The 20,298-nt window shown below is 45.9% G+C and overlaps 1 protein-coding gene across 2 annotated transcripts in view; it reads left to right on the forward strand.

Moving 5' to 3' along the window:
- The first annotated feature begins 8,226 nt into the window (after positions 1 to 8,226).
- Positions 8,227 to 20,298, forward strand: part of WNK2 (WNK lysine deficient protein kinase 2) — a 98,616-nt gene continuing 86,544 nt past the window's right edge. The window contains exon 1 of one of the 2 annotated variants that reach the window (XM_077786034.1): positions 8,227 to 8,990. In XM_077786034.1, the coding sequence (XP_077642160.1) occupies positions 8,289 to 8,990 (702 nt within the window). In that variant the 5' untranslated portion in view covers positions 8,227 to 8,288. The remainder of the gene's footprint in view (positions 8,991 to 20,298) is intronic. The other variant, XM_077786035.1, reaches the window with a different exon arrangement.

The following is a 20,298-nucleotide window of genomic DNA, read 5'->3' on the forward strand; positions in this document are numbered from 1 at the left end:
GGGTTGTCTTGGTTTGAAAAGACTGTGAGTCTGTGAAGGAAGGCAAGAGCCTCTTGTGAAATGGAAAAGGTAAACCCCCTCCCTCTGAATCACCACAATTTCAAAATTAAAAGGCTCTCAGGCAGCAATATGGGAATGGGAATAACAGTTCCTTACTAAGGAAAAAAAGCCCTAAATAATAAAAAAAATGTAATTAGTACAAACAAAACTACTGATAGAGTGAGAAACCTGACATCCTGAGGAGTCAGAGTGTTGGTAGTAGTCCAGTTAAATGGTGGCTGCTCCTCCTGGAGTGGCAGATGAAATGCTGCTGAAGGCTGAAACCTTTAGAAGGGTGTAGTTTTCTCTGAAGGTCTGGTGGTGGAGCAGATGGGCCTGGTCTTCCTCTAGGGATCCAGCAGAGAAGAAGCTGCTCCTCTAGGAATCCAGCAAAGGGCTGCTCTGGTGTCCCAAAAAGTGCTGATTTTATGCAGGTAGGGGTGCTTGGCTCCTCCCTCTGGGTGGAGCATCTCACAATGGGATGATGTAACTTTACCAGTCATGCAGTGAGTCATTCAATGGCTTATTAACAGAAGATATCTCCCCGGAGGGAGACATTGTTCTTGGAAGAGATAAGAAAACTGCCCAACCTCCAATAGATGGGAAATAGAATACATGCTTATCTTACAAGCCAGGACATGGGTTAATAGTTGGACTTGATGACCTTAGAGAGCTTTCCCAACTTCATTGAATCTATGGCTTATTCAGATGTTTGCAGGGGATCTAGCAGAGAGAAAAGCAAGATTACACTAAGCAACTGCATACGACTGCAGGAGATGACACAAGGCTACCTCTCCTGTGTAGCCCACACTCCATGTCTGAGCACTGAGTCCATGGATCGACCTATTTGTCCTGAATGTATTGTCTGCTTTCCAATGATTCCAGCAGAGCAGTCCGCACTAGCTGAAATGCCTGGTCATGTATCTCAGATGTCGTGTATCTCAGTCACCTTGGGACTCCAAAAGGTTCCTTGTCCTTGTTGTGACCCCTAAACAGGCTAGTGTCGCTGCAGGCCCCTAGCCGGGTAATAATTAACATTGGCTCCATAATTGCAGAAGACTGATCAATTGCTTTATTATATCATCCTGTACTATATTAAACTATACTTATTAAGAAACTCAGTAACCCTTACAGCCAGTCCCATACAGCTTTGACCTAATTGGTCAATCAATCCAAACACCATCCAGTATCCAATTAGGAAATCACCCTTTAGTAAACAAATCTCCATAACACATTCCACATGTGCACAACAGCAGGTGCAACAAGTTGAGATAAGAATTGTTTCTCATTCTTTTCTCTGATCTTCTCACAGCCTTCTCCAGGAAAATGCCTGGGAAAGTCTGTGCCTGCTCTCTGTGGCCAGAGATCCATTCCTAGCCTGCTGCCACAGGCTAGGAGCTCTGTGTCTCCATGTGGTGACTCCCCTCAGGAAGCCAATGGTGTTTGCTACTTGCTTAAAAGCCCTTAAAAATGATGTGTCAGTGCACTAAACAGGAGGTTTCTCATGAGGAGGGTGGAGGATTAAGGCTGTTGGGAGCACAGGCATTGGCTCCACAGGCCTTTTGTTGTCATCAGTGTATGACACAGTTTCTGTATTCCTTAAATGGTTAACCTTTGTAAATATTGTTTTAATTTTTGGTTAATGCCAAAGTAGAGGTTCTTGTGACTTTTGGGTGTTCCTCACAGTGGTGTGTTCAGAGTCACTGGAACCAGTCAGGCACATGGGTGCAATCCTCACAGCACAGCACCTGTTTGAACTCATTTGTGATGTGAGCCTGTCACTAAATGCACATTGCATGGAGGGAGGGTTTTGTGCTGAGGTTTTGTGCTCTCACCACTTCTTCAGTTAATGGAAAAGCCAGGATCAAAGAGCTCAGTATAATGAGCAGCATTGCATGGAGATGAGATCAGCAGATGTTTATTGAAGTTAGAAGAACTTATGCCCTATCTTTTATGTTAGGAGGAATAATGGCACTGTCATTATGTCTTAAATCTTCCTATTTTGCAACACAATGTGTTCAATGGGCTCTTTGATAAAATATAGTTTCGTGCTAAAAATAAAAAGTAAAGGGTATTCACTTGGTCAATTTAAACATTTAACATTTTAGAAAGTCCTAACCATGTTATTAAGTGTCACATTGAACTCCTTGATTTGGTCTGTTTTGCTCTGTTCCTTGTTTTGATCTAATTCTTACATTGCTCTTTCCATCTATTTTGTTTTCATTATAAAGGTACCTGAGGGATCATAGTGGGAAATGGCACAAGAGGTGAAAGAGGTTTTCAAAAAACCCAACCTGCTCTTTGTACTCTTGCAATCCCTGTGCCCACACAGGAGCATTTGGAAATGTATTGGGTCTTTCATTTGGGCTTATGGCAGGCTGAAAGCCATTGTTTTCTGGCAAAGAAAAGCAGATAAATAATTAAGTACAAACTTTGGAATTATACATTAATTTTTAAACAACTATTCATCATTGGTCAGATTTGGTGTGGGAAGAATGATAGGCTTCCTGTCTGAAAAATAAACCTCACCTTCATAGAGTTGTGTGGAGAGATAATGCTTAATGTAAATAATAGAATTGTAAAATAACTGTGTTTTTGCTGACTAAGCTGACCTTCAGGGAGGTCTGAACACAATTCCCTGGGCACAGATGGCTCCTGGGCTGGGAAACAGCAATCACACCTCATAAATCCACACAGCAATGAAGATACTGCTCATTAACTTCTGTGCAGCCCCATAAAGCTTGTTTATTTAAGGAATCTGAGAGGTAATGTGGTGGCATATTATTATGCCTATTAAAATCTGTAGGAATTAAAAACATGAAACATTTTTTTCCATCTATACTTGTCATGCATGTTAGAATGATATGTTATACTAATGTCACACTGCAGGGCAAAGAAAGCTAAATGGAACCCAGCCCCTCCTGCGGAGGGTGGCACACACCTTCCCACCGCTCGCTCCCTGCCCTTGCCTGGCTCCCTGACCTGCAAGGTGAGTTTGCCAAGAGCATCCATCATTCTGACATAAAGAGATGATTGTTTACACCTTTGTGATTAGTTTGTATTAATTCAGTTACTGAGTATCATAGAATCAGAGTCATTAAGGTTGGAAAAGACCTTTAAAACCAAGTCCAACCATTAACTTGAGATTAACTGATACTTAGGAAGAAGTTCTTTACTACAAAGGTGGGCAGGCCCTGGCACAGGTGCCCAGAGCAGCTGTGGCTGCCCCTGGATCCCTGGCAGTGTCCAAGGCCAGACTGGATGGGGCTTGGAGCAGCCTGGAACAGTGGAAGGTGTCCCTACCCATGGCAGGGGGTGGAATAAGATGACCTTGAATCCTTCTAGGATTCTATGATACTTGGACCACTGTATCTAGAGTCCCTATAAACAAATTATTAGAATAGAACATAGATGACCTAATGGAGAATATATTGTGAAACTGGATTTTTAAATGATGATTATTGTTCTTTCAAAGAAAAAGCAATTACTACATAATACTACATTAGAACCCATAGCACATGTGCAGCTAAAAGAGCATGCCCTGGGTGCAACTGAAAGTAAGCTCTCAATAGGTATTTGACCTGATTTCAATCCGGTCATAAATTATATAAAAAACTGAGTTAATAGAAAACTGGAGGCCAGTACAGATGTTTCCATGGTCTCCTGCAAGCATTTATTTTAAACAAATAAAAAATTTCTCAGTATCTGAGAACCTGAAAGTCAAGCTGGTCAAACTGGTCTGAATTCCTCACTCAAAACTAACAAACACAGAAGGAAAATAAGGGATGTTATTAAGTGAAAATGGTTCTTTTTCTCCCTTTTAAAATGAACACTAACTATTAACTGGGACAACCTGTCCTGCTCTGTGTCAGTGAGTGACTGAATGTTCCTGCCAGATGTGAGGTGAGTCAAAGACAGACCTGTGGTAATCTGCTTGTCAAGTGGAAATGCCCATCTGTGCTCTGGGGTGAGGTGTGTCTCACTTAGCACCGTGCATGGAGAGAGAACTTCACCCAGGGGATGAGCATCTTGGCTTTCGTTCCTTAAAGGAGCAGTTCTAGTCAAAGGCTTGATTGAAGTCACAGTCTGAGGTAACACCTTCGCTGCCTGTCAGTTGAAATGTGCTATAATTTCCAATGCCATCTGCATACCAGTCAGCTCTTGAGGGTGACTCTACTTCTAGCTTGTTCTGATGATGGTTGATGATCCAATATTCAGGTAAACTGAAACTGTTCATCTTTTTCCATGCCCTTTAGTAATGAAGCACACTGATGTAGTAAGCTGTGTGGGTAGAACAACCTCCTTATGTCTGTGTCTACTGGCTTGCACAGGCTGAAAGAGGTGAGCAGAAAAATCAACAACAGCTTTCTGCCTTGGGTAAACTGAGAAAAGTAGAGGCAACCCCATAAAATAGCTTTTCACAAGAGAAGGAGAAGGTTGGAGGGGACCACAGTCGGCCACCTGGTGCTCCTGCTCAAACAGAGTCATTCTAGAGCACAGGACTGTGTCCACAGACAGCTCTGGAGTATCCCCAGTGAGGGAAGCCCTCTCTGTGCAGCCTGTTCCATTGTGAGGTCCCCTGCCCAGGACAGGGGACCTTTCCTTATGGAAAGGTAGCTTGTAGGTAACTGTTCCCAGTGCTGAGGGCTTTGGGTAGATGGGAGAAACAAAGACTGCATCAGTCTGTACTTTGGGTGTCATCCCAGTCCCCCCTATATGCCTGCTGAGCATTCCTCACCCATGAGGCATGAGCTTGGGACAGGGGGCTGGCTCAGGACTGCTTGAGCACAGGGTATGGGAGAACTGGGCACTGGATCCCTCTGTGGCTATGTGTCCATTGTGGTCATTGACACTGGGGAAGGCTGGAATGGCTGCTCCCGATGGCTGAGGAAGAGTGCTCTGTGTGCTGGGCAGCATCCCTCTGCCGGGACGGGCCATTGTTTCCTGCCATGGAGTGCTAGATCAGACTGGGGCTAGTCTCAGAGCTGCCCACGCTGTGCCACACTGCTCTGCCCCGTGTTGCCCCGTGCTGTGACACCTCTGCTCAGCTCACTCACCTGGAGATGTAGAGCAGGCAGAGGGCAGCATGGAAAAAAGGTCAAACAGCTATCTGAGAAGAAGCATTTTCTTTCCGTTTTAGAATATTAAAGATCATCATGTAACAGACTCAGAGCACTTGATAGTGGATCACAATTAAGTTTGTGACCTGCAAATTATTGCTAAATTTTCAGTAGACAAATGGACACAGGAAGAGCCCTGGTACAATGTGGCACTGGACAGCACAAAAACTCAGCTGTGAGAACAGGTGTTGTTTCATCTGTGGAGCCCTGGGAAGGGGTCAGGGGACACCGGTGCAGCCTGGCAGTGCTCGTGTATCCTCCTGAGTTAGGGGTGGGATGCTCTCTACACCTGAGGGTGTCCCTCTTTCTTCTGGCAGGGCCTGGCAGACAGGGAAATCCAGTCTCCTTTTCCCCCCATATTTTTCTTGATTGTGGGTTTTGGGGTTGATATTTGGTCAGCTCTAGAATATTCCCATTTTATCCTGTCCACCTGCAGAGTGAAATGCTGCCAGCTACATTTAGCCCTCTCATTACCCTGAATCTTATTCATTTTCTACATGGTGGTGGGAATTTCTGTTACTCTGAAGAGAGTTTTAGGTCAATTTATGTAATAAGTAGGAGAAAGTGTCAGAGCTCTTCACCTTCCCTTCTTTTCTCCTGGTAATTGCAGACTGCTCTCTACCGAATCTCCATGTGCAGAGAGGTGCAGAGCCCAGCACACAGGATTAATATTCAGGAATTTGGGTTTCTATACAGCACACAAATCCATGTTTCATGCCACAATTGCAACTCCTAGAAATATCACTGATATTTGAACACTTCAAAAAGCAAAACCACTGAAAGATCAAATACATCCATTAGGCTGAATTGTTAGTTGTGTGATTTGTAAAAATAAGCCACCAGTGATTCTATTGACAATGACTACCCAGTTTCTTATTTTAAAAGGGTTTTTTTAAAAAAAAATTGTTAACTAAAAATTAATTAATTAAAAGAAGAACTAATTATGATTGCCTGACAGTCAACGTCCCTTCCCTCAGAAATCTCAGGGAATAATTACTTAGTAAACCTTCTCTTTTTATTTTTCTTTATTTACTTAAATTTTCATTACATATGGTATGTTTGTATGAACCTAATACTTGAGAAAGGAGCTTGGCAGTAGTGGCAACCAGCGTCATTTTTGAAATTTACAGAGCAGAAATGTCACAGCTGTTACAGGGCACAGCCTTTGGCAAAGCCAGTGTCCCACGTCTGTCCTCACCTAAGGATGGATTACAGAAGTTTGGGTTGGAAGAAATCTTAAAGTCCATCTAATTCCTAACCCTGCCATGGGCAGGGACACCTTCCACTATCCCAGGATGCTCCAAGCCCCGTCCAAACTCGCCTTGGATATTTTCAGGGATGGGGCAGCCACAGCTTCTCTTGGAAACCTTTCCCAAGACCTCTCTATCCTCACAGCCAATAATTCCTTCCCCATATCCCATTTAACTCTGCCCCCTGGCAGTGGGAAGCCATTCCCTTTTGTCCTGGACTTCTAGGCTGTTGCCCAAAGTCCCTCTCCAGCTCTCCTGGAGCCCTTCTTCTCCAGGTGAACACCCCCAGCTCTTCCAGCCTGTCTCCAGAGCAGATGGGCTCCAGCCCTCCAATTCTTTTTGTGGCTTCCTCTATACCAGCTCCAACAGGTCAATATTCTTCTGGTGCTGAGGCCACCAGAACTGGAGGCAATGCTTCAGTTGGGTTCTTTGAACCTAACACAGCACAGATAGGTGTCGAGATCAAAGTTTCCCTTTATCTAGGCTAATTTGAAGTGTTGGTCACAGTGAATGATGGGGTCAATATCCACAGAGTGATTATTGAACTGCCTGGAATAGAGCAAAAACCCAAAAAAGATAACCCAAGGTTCCGAGGCTTGTCATGTGTTGTGACCTGCCATGCAGTACATAGGTAGGCTATGTGGTGTTTGCAGTGGCCACATGCGAGTCGGTCCCTGGTCACATTTTGCATTTGAGGAATGCTAAAAGACGCTGTGTGCAAAGAGCATCCAGTTTCCCTTCAAGTCACCTTCCCTTTGCCTGAAGCCGTGATAATCGGCTGCTTGGCACAGCCACCTCCTGGATCCAGAAATCAGAGCTGAGGCCCGTGCCCTGCACCCATCCCACACCTGTGCGGGTGCTGAGCGCTCGGGGAGATGCTCTGGGGGAGCTGTCTGGGAGTGATGCACTCGGGGAACGCTTTGGGAGGGGTGCCGTGGAGGGCAGGCTCTCGGTGGATGCTCTCGGCGGGATGCTCTGGAGGGGATACGCTCGGGGAACGCCTGTCGTGAGGATGCCATGGGAGGACGCTCTCGGGGGATGCTCTCTGAGGATGCTGTCAGGCCCGCGGGGGCACCTGCCGAGGGGCGGAAGCTGCCGGACGGGGAGCGAGGCAGCGGCGGGGCGCGAGACCCTCCCATTGTCTGCGGCGGGGCGGGGCGGGGGAGCCGGCGCCGAGGACGGGGGGCGGTCGCCCTCCCTCCGCAGCCTCATTGGCGGCCGCCGAGCGCCGGTGTCCTAAATGGGCGCTGCCCTGGAGCGCTGCCATTGACAAAAAAGCGGCGGTGGGGGGGGGGGGGGGGGCGTGGTGGGGCTGCCGCAGGGTGTCCGCGGTCAGGGGCGCGGAGCCGCCGGGTGCGGAGCGGCAGGCGCGGCAGGGCCAGCGCTGCGGCGGGGGCGGGCTGCGGCGCAGGGGCGGGCCGAGCCGAGCCGCGGAGCCCCGCACCGGCAACGGCTCCCCCGGCCCCGCCGCGCACCCGGGCAGGCGCACGCCCGGCGGAGCCGCGCCTCCTCCGCCGCCCGCCTTCCTCCGCGCATGGCGCTGAGCGCGGCAGCCCCCAGCTCCGCACGTAAGTAACGGCCCCGACGCGCCTTTGTGCGCGGGCCCTCCGCAGGTGAGGGGCTGCACCGGTCGTCTGGCGCTTTCGGCCGCGCCCCTGCCGGGCACCGGGGACAGGGGGAGCCCGGTCAGAGCGGCCGCGGCCCGGCCCGGGGGCCCGGCTCGTCGGAGCCCCGGGGCCGGGGGAGGTGCCCGGGGGCCGGGCCGGGCCGTGGCGGCGCCTCAGGACTGCGCTCTGCCCCGCGGAGGTGGTGGCGCGGGCGCTGCTCGCGGCGACTCCCCCGGGCCGGGGCGGCGGCGGGCGCTGAGCCCTCAGCGCGGATGGAAAGTGGGGGTGATGCTAGAGCGGCACCTCGGCGGGGCAGCAGAGGTGGCGGCCGTGGCGGGGTTCCAGCGGCTGCCGAGCCCGGCGCTCCCCCGGCCGCGGAGGCTGGCGTGAATATGGATGGGCCCGGCGGCAGCGGGAGCGGGGCCGCCGCGGACACGGACGCTCCTGCAACGCCGGCAGCCTCCGGGGCCCGCCCGCCTCCCCGCGGCCCCGGTTCCAGGGACACCAAGCTGGTCCATCAGCGGTTCCTGCGGAGGAGCGTGGTAGACTCGGACCAGGAGGAGCCTGCCTTCGACCTGCCCGAGGCGGAGCACCAGCGAAGAATCATCCTGCTCCCAAAAACCAGGAGGATAATCGCGGAGCGGGCGAAGACGGGGCAGGAGGCGGCGGACCGGGAGGCTGAGTGCTCCAGGGAGCCGCGGGCAACGCCGGCCGCGGGCAGCGCCGCAGGCGCCGAGGAGCAGAAGGAGCCAGGCAAGGATGCGGAGCGGAGAGAGGCGCAGGATGCTGCCAAGGACCAGGGCAAGGCTAAGAAAGAGGAGCCCGAGGAGGAGGCTGATATGAAAGCGGTTGCCACCTCGCCGGATGGCAGGTTCCTAAAGTTTGATATTGAACTCGGGCGAGGATCCTTCAAAACGGTCTACAAGGGTCTGGACACAGAGACGTGGGTGGAAGTCGCGTGGTGTGAGCTGCAGGTAAGCCCAGCTGATCCTACTGTGCTTTTTTCTGTCTCATGAGCCGGGGACTAAAGGCACCGTGCTGGTGTCATTCAGAGCAGCTCAGCCCTGAGCAGCCTTTATGGTCACCATCGCTTAGAATCCAGTGTCTAACTATAGCGCAATATCCCCATTGGCTCCGGATCCACCACCTTATGTACACTCCTCCCACCTTTAACCCCCTCGGTCCGGCGCCGCTGCCGCCGCGGGGGCCACACGGGACCCGCCTGGTGCAGAGAAGGTCACGCGTGGCTTCCGCGGCGTGGGAAAGGGCGGAGCGGGGATGCTCGGCTCGGCCCCAGCCCTTCTCGGGGCACCAGCTCCCGGTTAAAATGACACCGACCGTCAGTGATTTGAGTGCGTTTGCAGGAGGAAAATTTCCTTTTGTGTTGTGGCTTTAGAAAGGCTGAGGAACTGCTCCCCCCGACCTTCCCTCTCCCCTGCCATGAAATTGTCACTGTCCTGGTGAATCAAACCTCCTAATATACCCCGGTGCTTGCCTTTTTTTAGGCACCATTTTGCAGTACTTTGGTTAGGTCAGAGACTTATCTTTGAGAGACAAAGGTCAAAGACAAATACCTTTGAAAAGACGTATTTTTACATTCAAGTTCTAGATCTTCAGAATGAAGTAGTATCATTCAGTAGTATCTAAAGAGAATGAAGCTTTAGATGCTATCTTTTGCTGTTACCCTGTCTTGGGGTTTGTAGCTTTTGGTAAAAGTCACAGTAGTACATACCTAATTTTTTTTTTTTTATTTTTTTTTTTTTGCTTATAGTGAAGCTTATAGTGCCTGTTGCCTCACTTTTGTTGGCATCCATTGGAATGAGACCTAGCTAAGAGAAAAACCTAATACAGAATTAATATTATTTTATTTTCAGACGGAGTTACTCTGCAACTTAGGTGAAAGGAGGTTTAACTCTTCATTGTAATTTGGGATCTTTAAACTTCCATTGGATAGCTGAGCTTTATGGCCTACAAGAGTGCTTGAAACTGACATGGAAATAATGTGTTATTGTATGTCTTAGCTCCTGGTTGGTTGGTTGTATTTTAATGTTGCCCAATCTGTTTGCAAATTACTCTAGGCTGCCTGGGATAGCTGGGGATGGATGTACAGCTACATCTTTATTCTCTGATGATTTCATTACACAACATAATCATAATTCACTGCAACAGTTATTTCTTAATAAGAATTATGGGGAACACTTCTCAGTCTTCATAGTCGTGCATTCCCTGGCTTTTATCAGACAGAGATGCAGAATGGGACACACAGCAGCCAGGTGAGGTATGGAGGGCTGGTGGTGAGGGGCTGAACTCCTATGTCCTCCAGCCTGGGGGTCCTGGTGGTTTGTGGGGAAAGGGGATCTGGGGGATTGTTAAGGGGATTTAAAAGAGAGCTGCTGGAGGAAGGCTGGGGGCAGGCCTGGGCTTTTGTCTGGCTTTGCTGGGAATTGAATCCGGAGTGTGTAAGTCTTCTACTTCAGCAGCCCGAAATCCACGCGGGATAGAGGCTGAGATGCTGCTGGAGGGCAGGTTTGGAGAGGCTGATGCTGCTTCTGTCAGTCCATGCAGCGCAGGCCAGCCCCATCACTGCACAGCCGTAGCACAGACCCAGAATTCAGCATGATGCCAGGTTTTCTCAGAGTGCTCTAGCAGGGGGATCAACATAGATGGATTTTCCACGTGTTTTCTGTAACGGAGCAGCTTTAACAACCAAAGCCTGTCAAATGTATTGGTGAACACTGCTTGGAAGTGCTAGTCTGGATCATGTACACCTAAGGAGGAGACTGGGAAGGGAAAACTGCAGTGTGAAAGCTTTCTTCCTGGTGAATGGCCTTCATATTCTTAATTACACTTGTTTAGGAATTCTTGTACTGACTGCGTGTGAAGAAATCTGTATAATACTTAAATTCCTATTAGTTTTCACTATATATGCTTCAGCCCAAAGCAGATCTTACTGGTAGATATTTTAAATTTGATACAGGATTTGCTTGAGGCTTCTAATTGTGGAAAGAAAACTATTGTTTGGCTGCTTTAGAGAACTTGGTGTGAATCCCTTGGAGGCAGGGGCTGCTGGGTCTCTTTAAACTCTACTGTGTGCAGTTTTGAGTGATGCCGAAGGTAAAGGTGAGTTCGTATGCGACTTTGGAAGCCAGTACTTCTGTCTGGATTGGGAAAGCCTCATTGAATGACAACAGCCTTTAACGACTACAGGATTAAAACCTGTGCCTCTGGACTGGATTTGCATGGAGGAGGCAATGGGAGAAGGTGTGAATGGCAGTATTGTCTCTTTAACTTGTAGAATACTTTCAGTTCAGCTGGGGAATTTTGGGGAAGACATTCAGAGGGTGCTGTCAAGTAAGTCACTTTATTCATGGCTGCTTTTATTTATTTATTTTTGGTTTTTTAACTGTGAACTGTGTCAGATCTGCTTCGATTTGTGTTTCTCTGCACAAATTTGAAGTTCCCTATAGGTAGCAGGAGACTGAGTGGAAGCCATCATATCACCATGCTGTTGGAGACACAATGCCTTACTCTGCAGTCTCAGAGAATGCTACACCATCACAACCCAGGCCAGAGACTTTTTGTGGAAAAATTGCTGCAACCTGTAGTATTTTTCTTGTGGAGATGCACTTGTGCTTGTTCCACTTGTTTCCACTTGGGAAATTAAAGTGGACAGTGTTGAGGTTCCATGCAGGCATTAATGCTGTCCTGGCTCAGCGGTTTTTCAGCAACCTTGTGCTGTTGCCTGTGTGTCTTTGTCCATCTGTACAAAGGCCTTGCAAGCTATTCTTATTCAATGGCTTTATTTCATTGAAAAGACGGCTTTAGGGTTCAGAACTGAAGTCATAACTCTGATTAGGGCAGGACCCCAGCGCTAACCAAATGATCTGGGTTTTAGACCTGTCTGAAATGGTGAAAGCTGTAGCTGAATTCCAGCTAGAAAATAAGGCTGTTGTTTCTTCATGAAGCTGAAGTGCTGGAGCAAGATTAGTGTGCCCCTGCAGTTTTGGAAGAGTTTGCATTCCAAGGTTTTCAGCAGCTATAATTAATATTAGTTGATGGTGTACAATTGCTGTGTGGTGGGGCTTTGGCATAACAGTATTGCAGTGTTGTACTCCTAAATAAAGTGTTGGGTCATGAATAAGGAATACAGCCTTTGCCACTCCGCTGATTGCAAGACAGATATTCAGTTTAGTTAGATGAATGGTTTCAAAATGCCCATCATGTTTCCCTTTGGGAATATATAGGGATTCTGCAAAGAGTCAGACCTGGTATTGTGAAATGCAGAGGCCTCATTGTACTACATGGTTCTTTCTTGGACTGTGAATAGCACCATTGTATTTAATTTTCATTTTTTTTAATTGAGAGCTGGGGAAAGGTTGAGTTGTCTAATCCTGCTGTTGCAGGAAGGTGCGAGATGCCTGGTGATCATCACAGTCTTATGCCCCGTATCAAAATTCCAGGATTTTTTTTCCTGAAAAGGGTAGTAACTCCAGGATTTCACGTAGTGTGGTAGTTTGGCTTTTGTTAGTGTCCTTGCTGACTGGCAGCATTCATCTGATATCAAAATAGTAGCAAGTTACTATCTGTGCTGGTAATTTATTGGCCAGATAGACTTTGTAGTGTAAATGAGCAGAATAATTTAGAAAATCTGGGAGAAGAGACAGAGACTATATCTGAAGTCTGCTCACACTAAGTGAACTTCAAGACCAATTTTGTCTGTTTCCAGTTCTTGTGACTGTGACTTCTGTTTAAATGGAAACAATTGGTTTAGCTGTGCTCTACGGTGTCAGTATGAAAATGTTTGCGTTTCCCTGTATCACTGGTATTTGTTAGCAGAGCTGTTGCCCTGGCATGGAGAAGCAGGGCAGGGATATGGTAGTGAACTATTAATAGACTGCTTCTCAAATTCAGTAAATAAAATAGAGCTGGGTCAAGCTTCACATTCTGCTTGTGAATCACACAAGACTCCTTTCTTTTGCTTTGAGCACATTGTGCCTCAAGGTTGGTTGTGTACTCTTAGTTCTGGTGAAACTCTTCATGCTAAATGTGTGGGTCCAGATGCCATAAGAAGAAATTACTTCAAATCAGAGCTAGGTGTAAAGGATAATTCTGGTCCCTTTGGTCATCTCATATCCACAGTTGATGGGGGTGGAAAAAGTTGATGTTGCAAGCTGTCACTGTGGTGATCCTTGCAATTGATATGCAGTCTGACATGAGTGAGGTTGACACTGGTGATGTTTTGTGGCTAGGGTGTAACAGGTTTAAGGGTTTGGAGGCAATGGTAATGATGTGCTAAAAGATGCTGGCTACTGGAGTTAATGCATTTTGGTAGTGTGAAGGACTAGAGATGCTGCATAGGTTTGAAAGAATGTCTCCTGGAAGGTAGAAGACCCACTGTAAGGGTTAGGTGTTAAAGCATTGTTGAGGAAGGAGGCTCCTGCCTCAGGAGCCTACTGCATTGGTGCATGTGGGTTCAGTGACAATTGAGAAGTTTGGTTTTTAGATTTGCCACGATGTGGCTGTTGATGGGTAGCAGCAGGACACTTACTTGTGTGTGCCTTAAGCTCTGGACTGGGTCTGCTCGCCAGAAGGCATAAATATGAACTAAGTGCTGATGTGTGATGCCTGGACAGGCCGTAGGTGTAAGGCAAGGGCAGCCAAAGGTGTGTCACACAAGATATGTGACATTTGGCACTCTTACTGGAAGAGGCATCTTCACTGTGCTGCAGCAGGAGGGGCTTGTAGATAGCAGCTGGAGGGTATCCAGAAGGGTCATGTGGAAGCAGAACTGGTTTGCTTCATGTTTAAGTGTATACATATGAAGTTATGTTTGGAAATGTATCTTTTCCCTCAAGAGACACTTGTGGACAGCATGGGTGCTATCCCAGTGTTGATTTTGATGGGTCTGAAACCGAGGTTGGTCAAGAAGGGCAGCAGATGATTTTCCTTTTGGTGTTAAAAAGTCAAATGGAAACAACCTTCAGTCCAAGCACCTTGCTATTCATGTGTAGCTCTGAAAGGAGGGAGCAGCTCCCTGATTGTGCTGGCCTCCTGCCACCTGGGAAGCAGAGGTCAGCCGTCCTGTAGGAGGGATCACAGCCACCTTCTCCAGCACTGCCTGGCTACAGCTGCTTCTGCCTGGACTCTGCACCAGTACAAGAGTAGTTGTATGTCCTTCTAAGCCCAGTTTCTACATAAACCACAAAATAGAGCCCCTTTTATGTGTGGCTGGTCCCTTGCTCTGGAATGAACTGATCTTCAAACCACAAGCAACTTCCTCTATCCCTGATTAAAATTTCATCATCCTCCAATGGAATTAGGTCCGTATCTCATTCTGGCTTTATGCTTATCCTAAACAGTGTGCTTGTTGGGAATTTTGCCCATTCATAATTAGCTACTTAGCTTCTGAGAGATTCACATGCAAATACCCATGCCCTGTAAAAGACAATGGGAGTTTGGACATGGAGTGGATCACAAGTCCTGCTTGTTCTCCCCTATCCACTGTGTTGTGAATACAAGTTGTGACATGTCACTGAACCCCTCTAAGTCTTAGGAAGCATCTTATTTCCCAGCTGGTTGTCTGTAACAATTGGTAAACCTGGATTGAGTTTCAAATCAGCTGGTAAAAATGTGCACTGAAAACTTTCTGGAGTGACTCTTCTATGATGTGCAGGTTGTAGGGGGTGGTGATATCTCTTCTTAGTCCCTCAAAGAAATATAAGTAAACTCATGCCTGTACTCATCTTGAGTATCTACTGCCCTTCTTGACCAACCTTGGTTTCAGACACATCAAAATCAACACTAGGATAGCACCCATGCTGTCCATAAGTGGCACTAGAGGGAAAAGATATTTTAGGGGAGATGCTCCATCTTGGTCTTGAATGGTCTTACCTGTGCTGTCAATTCACCATAATCTCCAAAATGCATTAAAAGAAAATTATACACACTGGAAAATTATTTTACTGTATGGTGTTAGTTACAGTAATATGGCTGTGTGATACACTGGTTAAATGTGCAGTGGGAGTAGTGGGCAAAATGAAAGACCATGTTCTCGGAATGTCCATCTTGTTTAATCTGTTGAGGAAGGAGTAACTGAAGACCTAATACCATCTGTTCCTCAGTTGTTCACTGCAGAGGTCTCTAAACCACTTATTCATGAACTCTGGGGAAAACCGAGAGGAGAAGGCAAAGTCAAGTAACACTGTGGGCGATTCTAACTTGGCCATGTGAATTCAATCTGATCTTCATTCTTGACCTTCTTAAAGGAAAATTAAATGTTCTTAGAATGCTATTTGATCCTGTGATGTATCTCAGCACCACCTTACTAAATTTAATTTGAGTTTTAGACATTGATTAGATTCATATGTTTTGCAAAAAAAAAAAGTAAACATAAAAGGAAATTAGCTTTTTTTTTTTTTGTTCACACCAGTTCTGTTTTGTAATGGTTTTGTTTGGGGGAGGCTGTATAGTAGCTGGTTGCTAAAGCTATTAATTAATATATTTTTCAGATTCTTGAAGTCCTGACATAGTTAATCTTTCTCTATTTTAAAGGCCTTTTGTTTCATCAAAATTCAGAGAATTTGAAAGTAAACCTGTATGGATGATGGCTGCCTTATAGTTTGTTTGGGGATTTTTTGTTTATTTATGTAGTTCTGTGGAACTGTCAAGTATTTTCCATCAACTTTTGTGCAAAGCATGAGTCTCTAAATGGTGGTTCAGAACTGAGCATGGTAATGTGATATTCTGTATTCCTGAATTAACAGGGCTTGTCCAAAGGCAGTGTCAGTGCCTCTTACATGCTTAAACTGCCTATAACCCAGTCAGACTAAACAGATGAAGGGTTTTTTTCTTTAGCTGAATAATAAAATTTGTTCTATATTCTATAAAATAAAACTTTATTAAAAAGAACAGTTGACAGTTGGTCACGTCATGTATTGAGAACTGAGTATTGATTTTACAGAGGTAGGATTTGATTTTAGCCACACAAATACTATCTGGACCAGGCACTGCCTCTGTCTGCTTCCGAAATGGATGTTCCTTTCTCTCACTAGCGCGTGCTCAAAGGATTATAGTTGTGGTGTTTATTCCAGATTTTTATACAGTAAGCATCTTTTTCACATTGCCTTTCCCAATGCTGGATTGCTTCAGTTAGAGGAGCATTTCAGGTGCCCCATTGTGCTGGCCAGAGCTGGTGCAGCTGTGGTGCTTGACTGAGCAGAATCAATCCTACTGTTCAAACAGAATGCTTGGGAATGTGGCGGTGGGGAAATCACAAAATTTGCAGTGGATGTAGCTCTTTGCTCAGGCCTGTGCTGCACTCTGCTGAAACCCTGGAATCAGTTTTACAAGAGCCAGATATTATCAAAATAGGCCCATTTTGTTCCAGGCTTTGCTGATTAAGGAAAACAGGCATGGTTGTGTGCATCTGAACTTGTTTTGTTTCTCTTTCATATCAGTGTGTGCTTGGGGAGTTGTAGATAGTAAAGCATGTGTTACACTAATGAAATGGACTTGCTTTTATCTCAGTTATAACACTTATATTGCTAAGAATGGCAGAATCTTCTGTTTTGAAAGCATGAAATTGCAGGAGCTGTGCCCCTCACTCATTCCTTAGCTGCCGGGGCAGTAGTTTAAGGCAGCTTGGTAAAGGCTCCAATGAGCCTTATACATGTGAGGGGAGCTGTGAGTGAATCTCCCCTCATGGTATAAGTTCTTTAGTCTAAGTTTGGCCATTATAGGAGGGGAGATGGGCACTACCCTCTTCTAGGTGTCATGTCAGAGGAGAGTAGTTGCCATCACTCAGCTCTGTCTCCATGTGATGGGTGTGTAGTTTGAGGAATGGCTGAAGAGTTAATTTCTGGATCCCAGCTGTGCTCACACATGGTGGGGCACGTTCCAAGGCTGAAGCCATCTGGGCTGTGTGCTGGAGGCGGGAGCTGGTGCAAGCACCTTATCTTGAGGAAAGGCACAGAGCCCTTAGTGTGCTGGCAGCTGAGGACTGGCTGTCCGAGTCCCAAGTACCTTCAGCTGAGTTCATTTGGACTCAGGTCAATTTTATGCCTTATTTTTACAGTCTCATGTTAAATTAAGCTGACTGGATAGATTCCGATGTGATACAAGATTTTGCTGTGGAGGCATGCTGTGGCTTCCTTTAGGCTGTGGACAGCTCTGAATTCCTCTGTGAGCAAGAGGATTAAGCCTTCTTTTCAAAGTATAGAAAGAAGAAACCTGTAGCAAATAACTGGTTGAAAGAGGGGAGTGAAATATCATTTTAAGTTGCTGGAATAAATGATAATTTTTATGTTTAGGGCTTGACTGGTTGAATTTCTGTCCTCACTCATGAGCACTCTGCCAGAAGCCATTCTCCTGCCATGCAGTAGGTACACAACATCCCTCCACAGGTACTGCTAACATTGAAGGCTTTGATGAGAGACTGACATCCCTGACCATGAGAAACTATTAGTGATTAAAAAGTGTGTGATTAAAATGTGTGTCTATCTGTTCACTTGAATGAATCCATAATGACAAGTTTATAACTAGTAAAGCTACAAAACTATTAGAAAGAGCAATTCTTTCTTTAAGTAACACAAAAACATTAAATACAGCTTCATTTACTGAAGTATGGATATACTTCTTTTAGTGTGCTTTTTGTTTGAGAGAAGGACATAACAAGCTCAGGCTTATGCACCTGTGGGCTTCAAAGAACATTTTGCCGCATGGCTGTGTTTTGAGGCTCTTCAGTGTGAAATGAGACACTTGGTATCATGAAGCCTGGGTATTCAAAAGCAACTGCCACAAGGAGGGGACTGGGGATTTGATTTTAGCCACACAAATAGTATCCAGACTTCCTTTTACTTACTGGGGTTGTAGCCATGTTGGGAGGGAATCTCCAAGCATGGACCTGCTGATGGAGAGTGCCTGGAATGGGCAGGTCTGTGCCTGGGGCCCTTGACTTTGTCTAAGCAGGAGACCACAAAAAAATACACACTTTACAAACTTGGCCCCTGAAAATTAATTCCAGTGATTGCTGCTGAACCCTGCATTCTCTGGGTGTGATAGGTGTGACTGGTGCTGGTCTGGATTTGTTACAGTTTAGGGAAGGGTTACAGGGTACTTCATCAGCCCCTTCCTGCCTGCTTTTGACGTTTTTAGAATCGCAGAAGGATTTGGGTTATAAATGAACTGAAAGACCATCTCATTTCAGTCCCCTTCCAAGGGTTTTGGACAATTTCCACTACACCAAGTTGTCCCTAGCTCCATCCACCCTGGCTTTGAACATGAGCAACCTGTGTCAGTGCCTCATCACCCTCACTGCCTTGTTAGGAAGGCTTTATTAGTCAAATGGATGCCACCTCACAGAAGCTTTCCAGTAGGCTTTTAATAAGCACTTTAAATTACTTTTTTCCTTCTCATTCCTTCTTGTTCCTGTCTTTTGCCACCCCTCTAAAAGCTAAAAGGACACAGTTCTGCTCTTAACACCTTCTACACTGCCACAGGGTTTATACACTTACCCTTTTTTCACATTCCTTATTTTACTTTAGAGGGTCATCTTAACAGTTGCATGAAATTATCTCCTGTGATTAATCTGATGAGATGCTATTTTATCTGAGAGCCTCTCAGTTGTGCAGGGTGATTCCTTGGGCGCTGCTTTGTGCAGCCTTGGGACCATCAGTCAGTGACAGCTGGGACAGCATCTGGTGTCTCTGAACATCCTGATGAACCTGGGAGAGAAATCAGAATTTGCAGAGAAACAAAGGAAAGTAGGGTGGCAGCTAGTGAGACAAGATACAAAGGCAATTTATAACTTCTGGTGCAATAATTGTTTCTGATTCTTAGCAGTGACTGATAGTTGTTACCTTCCTGCCTGCCTTGTTGATGCTTTGGTACTGCAGTTCTGCTTCTGCAAGTACAGTCCACATACTGGAAGTGCTTTTTTTAAAACCAAGCTTCCATAAAGCTTATATATTCTGCATTTTTGTAGGCTTTATCTTGATTGCAATATCTCTTGAGTTTTAGAATTGAAATTGTAATTTACGATTTCTGTTAGATAAAGAAAAGTAGTCATTAAAACATTTTCACAAAGCTAATTTTTGAGTGCAAAAAGAGATAACAGTATAATGTTTTATGAACTGTGACTTTTGTGCCTTGAAAGATTTACGTATTTCCTAATGGATTTCTGACAGCATGGTAACTAATGAAATTCTCTGGCAGTGGAGTCCTTGGTGCCTAATAGGATGTGAACTCCCTTTGTGGCTGCTTCAACAGTTTGGTTATTTCTGATAGTGCTCTATCAAGTTTACCAGAAATTGAGAAGTGCTTTGTTTCCATGTGTTGCTACCATTATTTACTCACTAAATGTATTGTGGAACATATTTTCCTCAAGAAGCAAAGGCTGAAAATCAACCTTTGAATGTGTTTTTGACAACCACTAGAAATAACAAGAATGGGTGACTTTTCTTACTCCTGTGATCACACAGTGGTTTGTTTTAGAGGCCGCCTTAAAGCCCATCCAGTGTCCTGCCATGGCAAGGACACCTTCCACAGTCCCAGGCTGCTCCAAGCCCTGTCCAGCCTGGCCTTGGACTCTTCCAGGGATCCAGAGGCAGCCACAGCTCCTCTGGGCACCCTGTGCCAGGGCCTGCCCACCCTCAGAGGGAACAATTTGTCCCATAAAAGAATTCTTACTCTTCATAAGTTTGTTGTGTTGATGCAAGATAACAAACTCTCAGTGGTTTTTGTATATATTTTTCTTGGAGGATACATCCTTCACTAATCTATAGTCTGTGATGCAGCAAAGTGTTGAATTGTGTGACTGAAAAAAATGGATGGACTGGTTTAACTGGAAGATCTTACATATGCTGGAATGTTAATTGGTCTTAGAGGTCTAAGATGAATAATTAGTCATAAAAGCCTGATCACCTGTTTTTAAGGTGTTCAGTTAAAAAAAAAAAAAAAAACACAAACAACCAAAAAAAACCTTAAAAATGTAAGATGCTTGTGTACCAAAGTTTAAACCCCCCTGAGGCAGGGTTTATACATGTTTCAGTAAGCATTCTGTCTAGTCTTTTCTTTAAGGATGTGCCATATTTTGAAATGTGGTTACATTCTCAGAACAGAAGGTTTTATTCTTAGGTTGCCCAAAATTCCCATGTAAATTTACCTGCTTTAAAAATAATTGCATGCACTGATCATGCTGGGGTGGTGGCAGGTCTTAAGAATCTGGCACGATCAAAGTGAACACACAATTGTTTTAAATGGATGGAAGGCATGAGAAGCCATGCT

This window comes from Lonchura striata, chromosome 12 (genome assembly GCF_046129695.1).
Source record: "Lonchura striata isolate bLonStr1 chromosome 12, bLonStr1.mat, whole genome shotgun sequence".
NCBI lineage: Eukaryota > Metazoa > Chordata > Aves > Passeriformes > Estrildidae > Lonchura > Lonchura striata.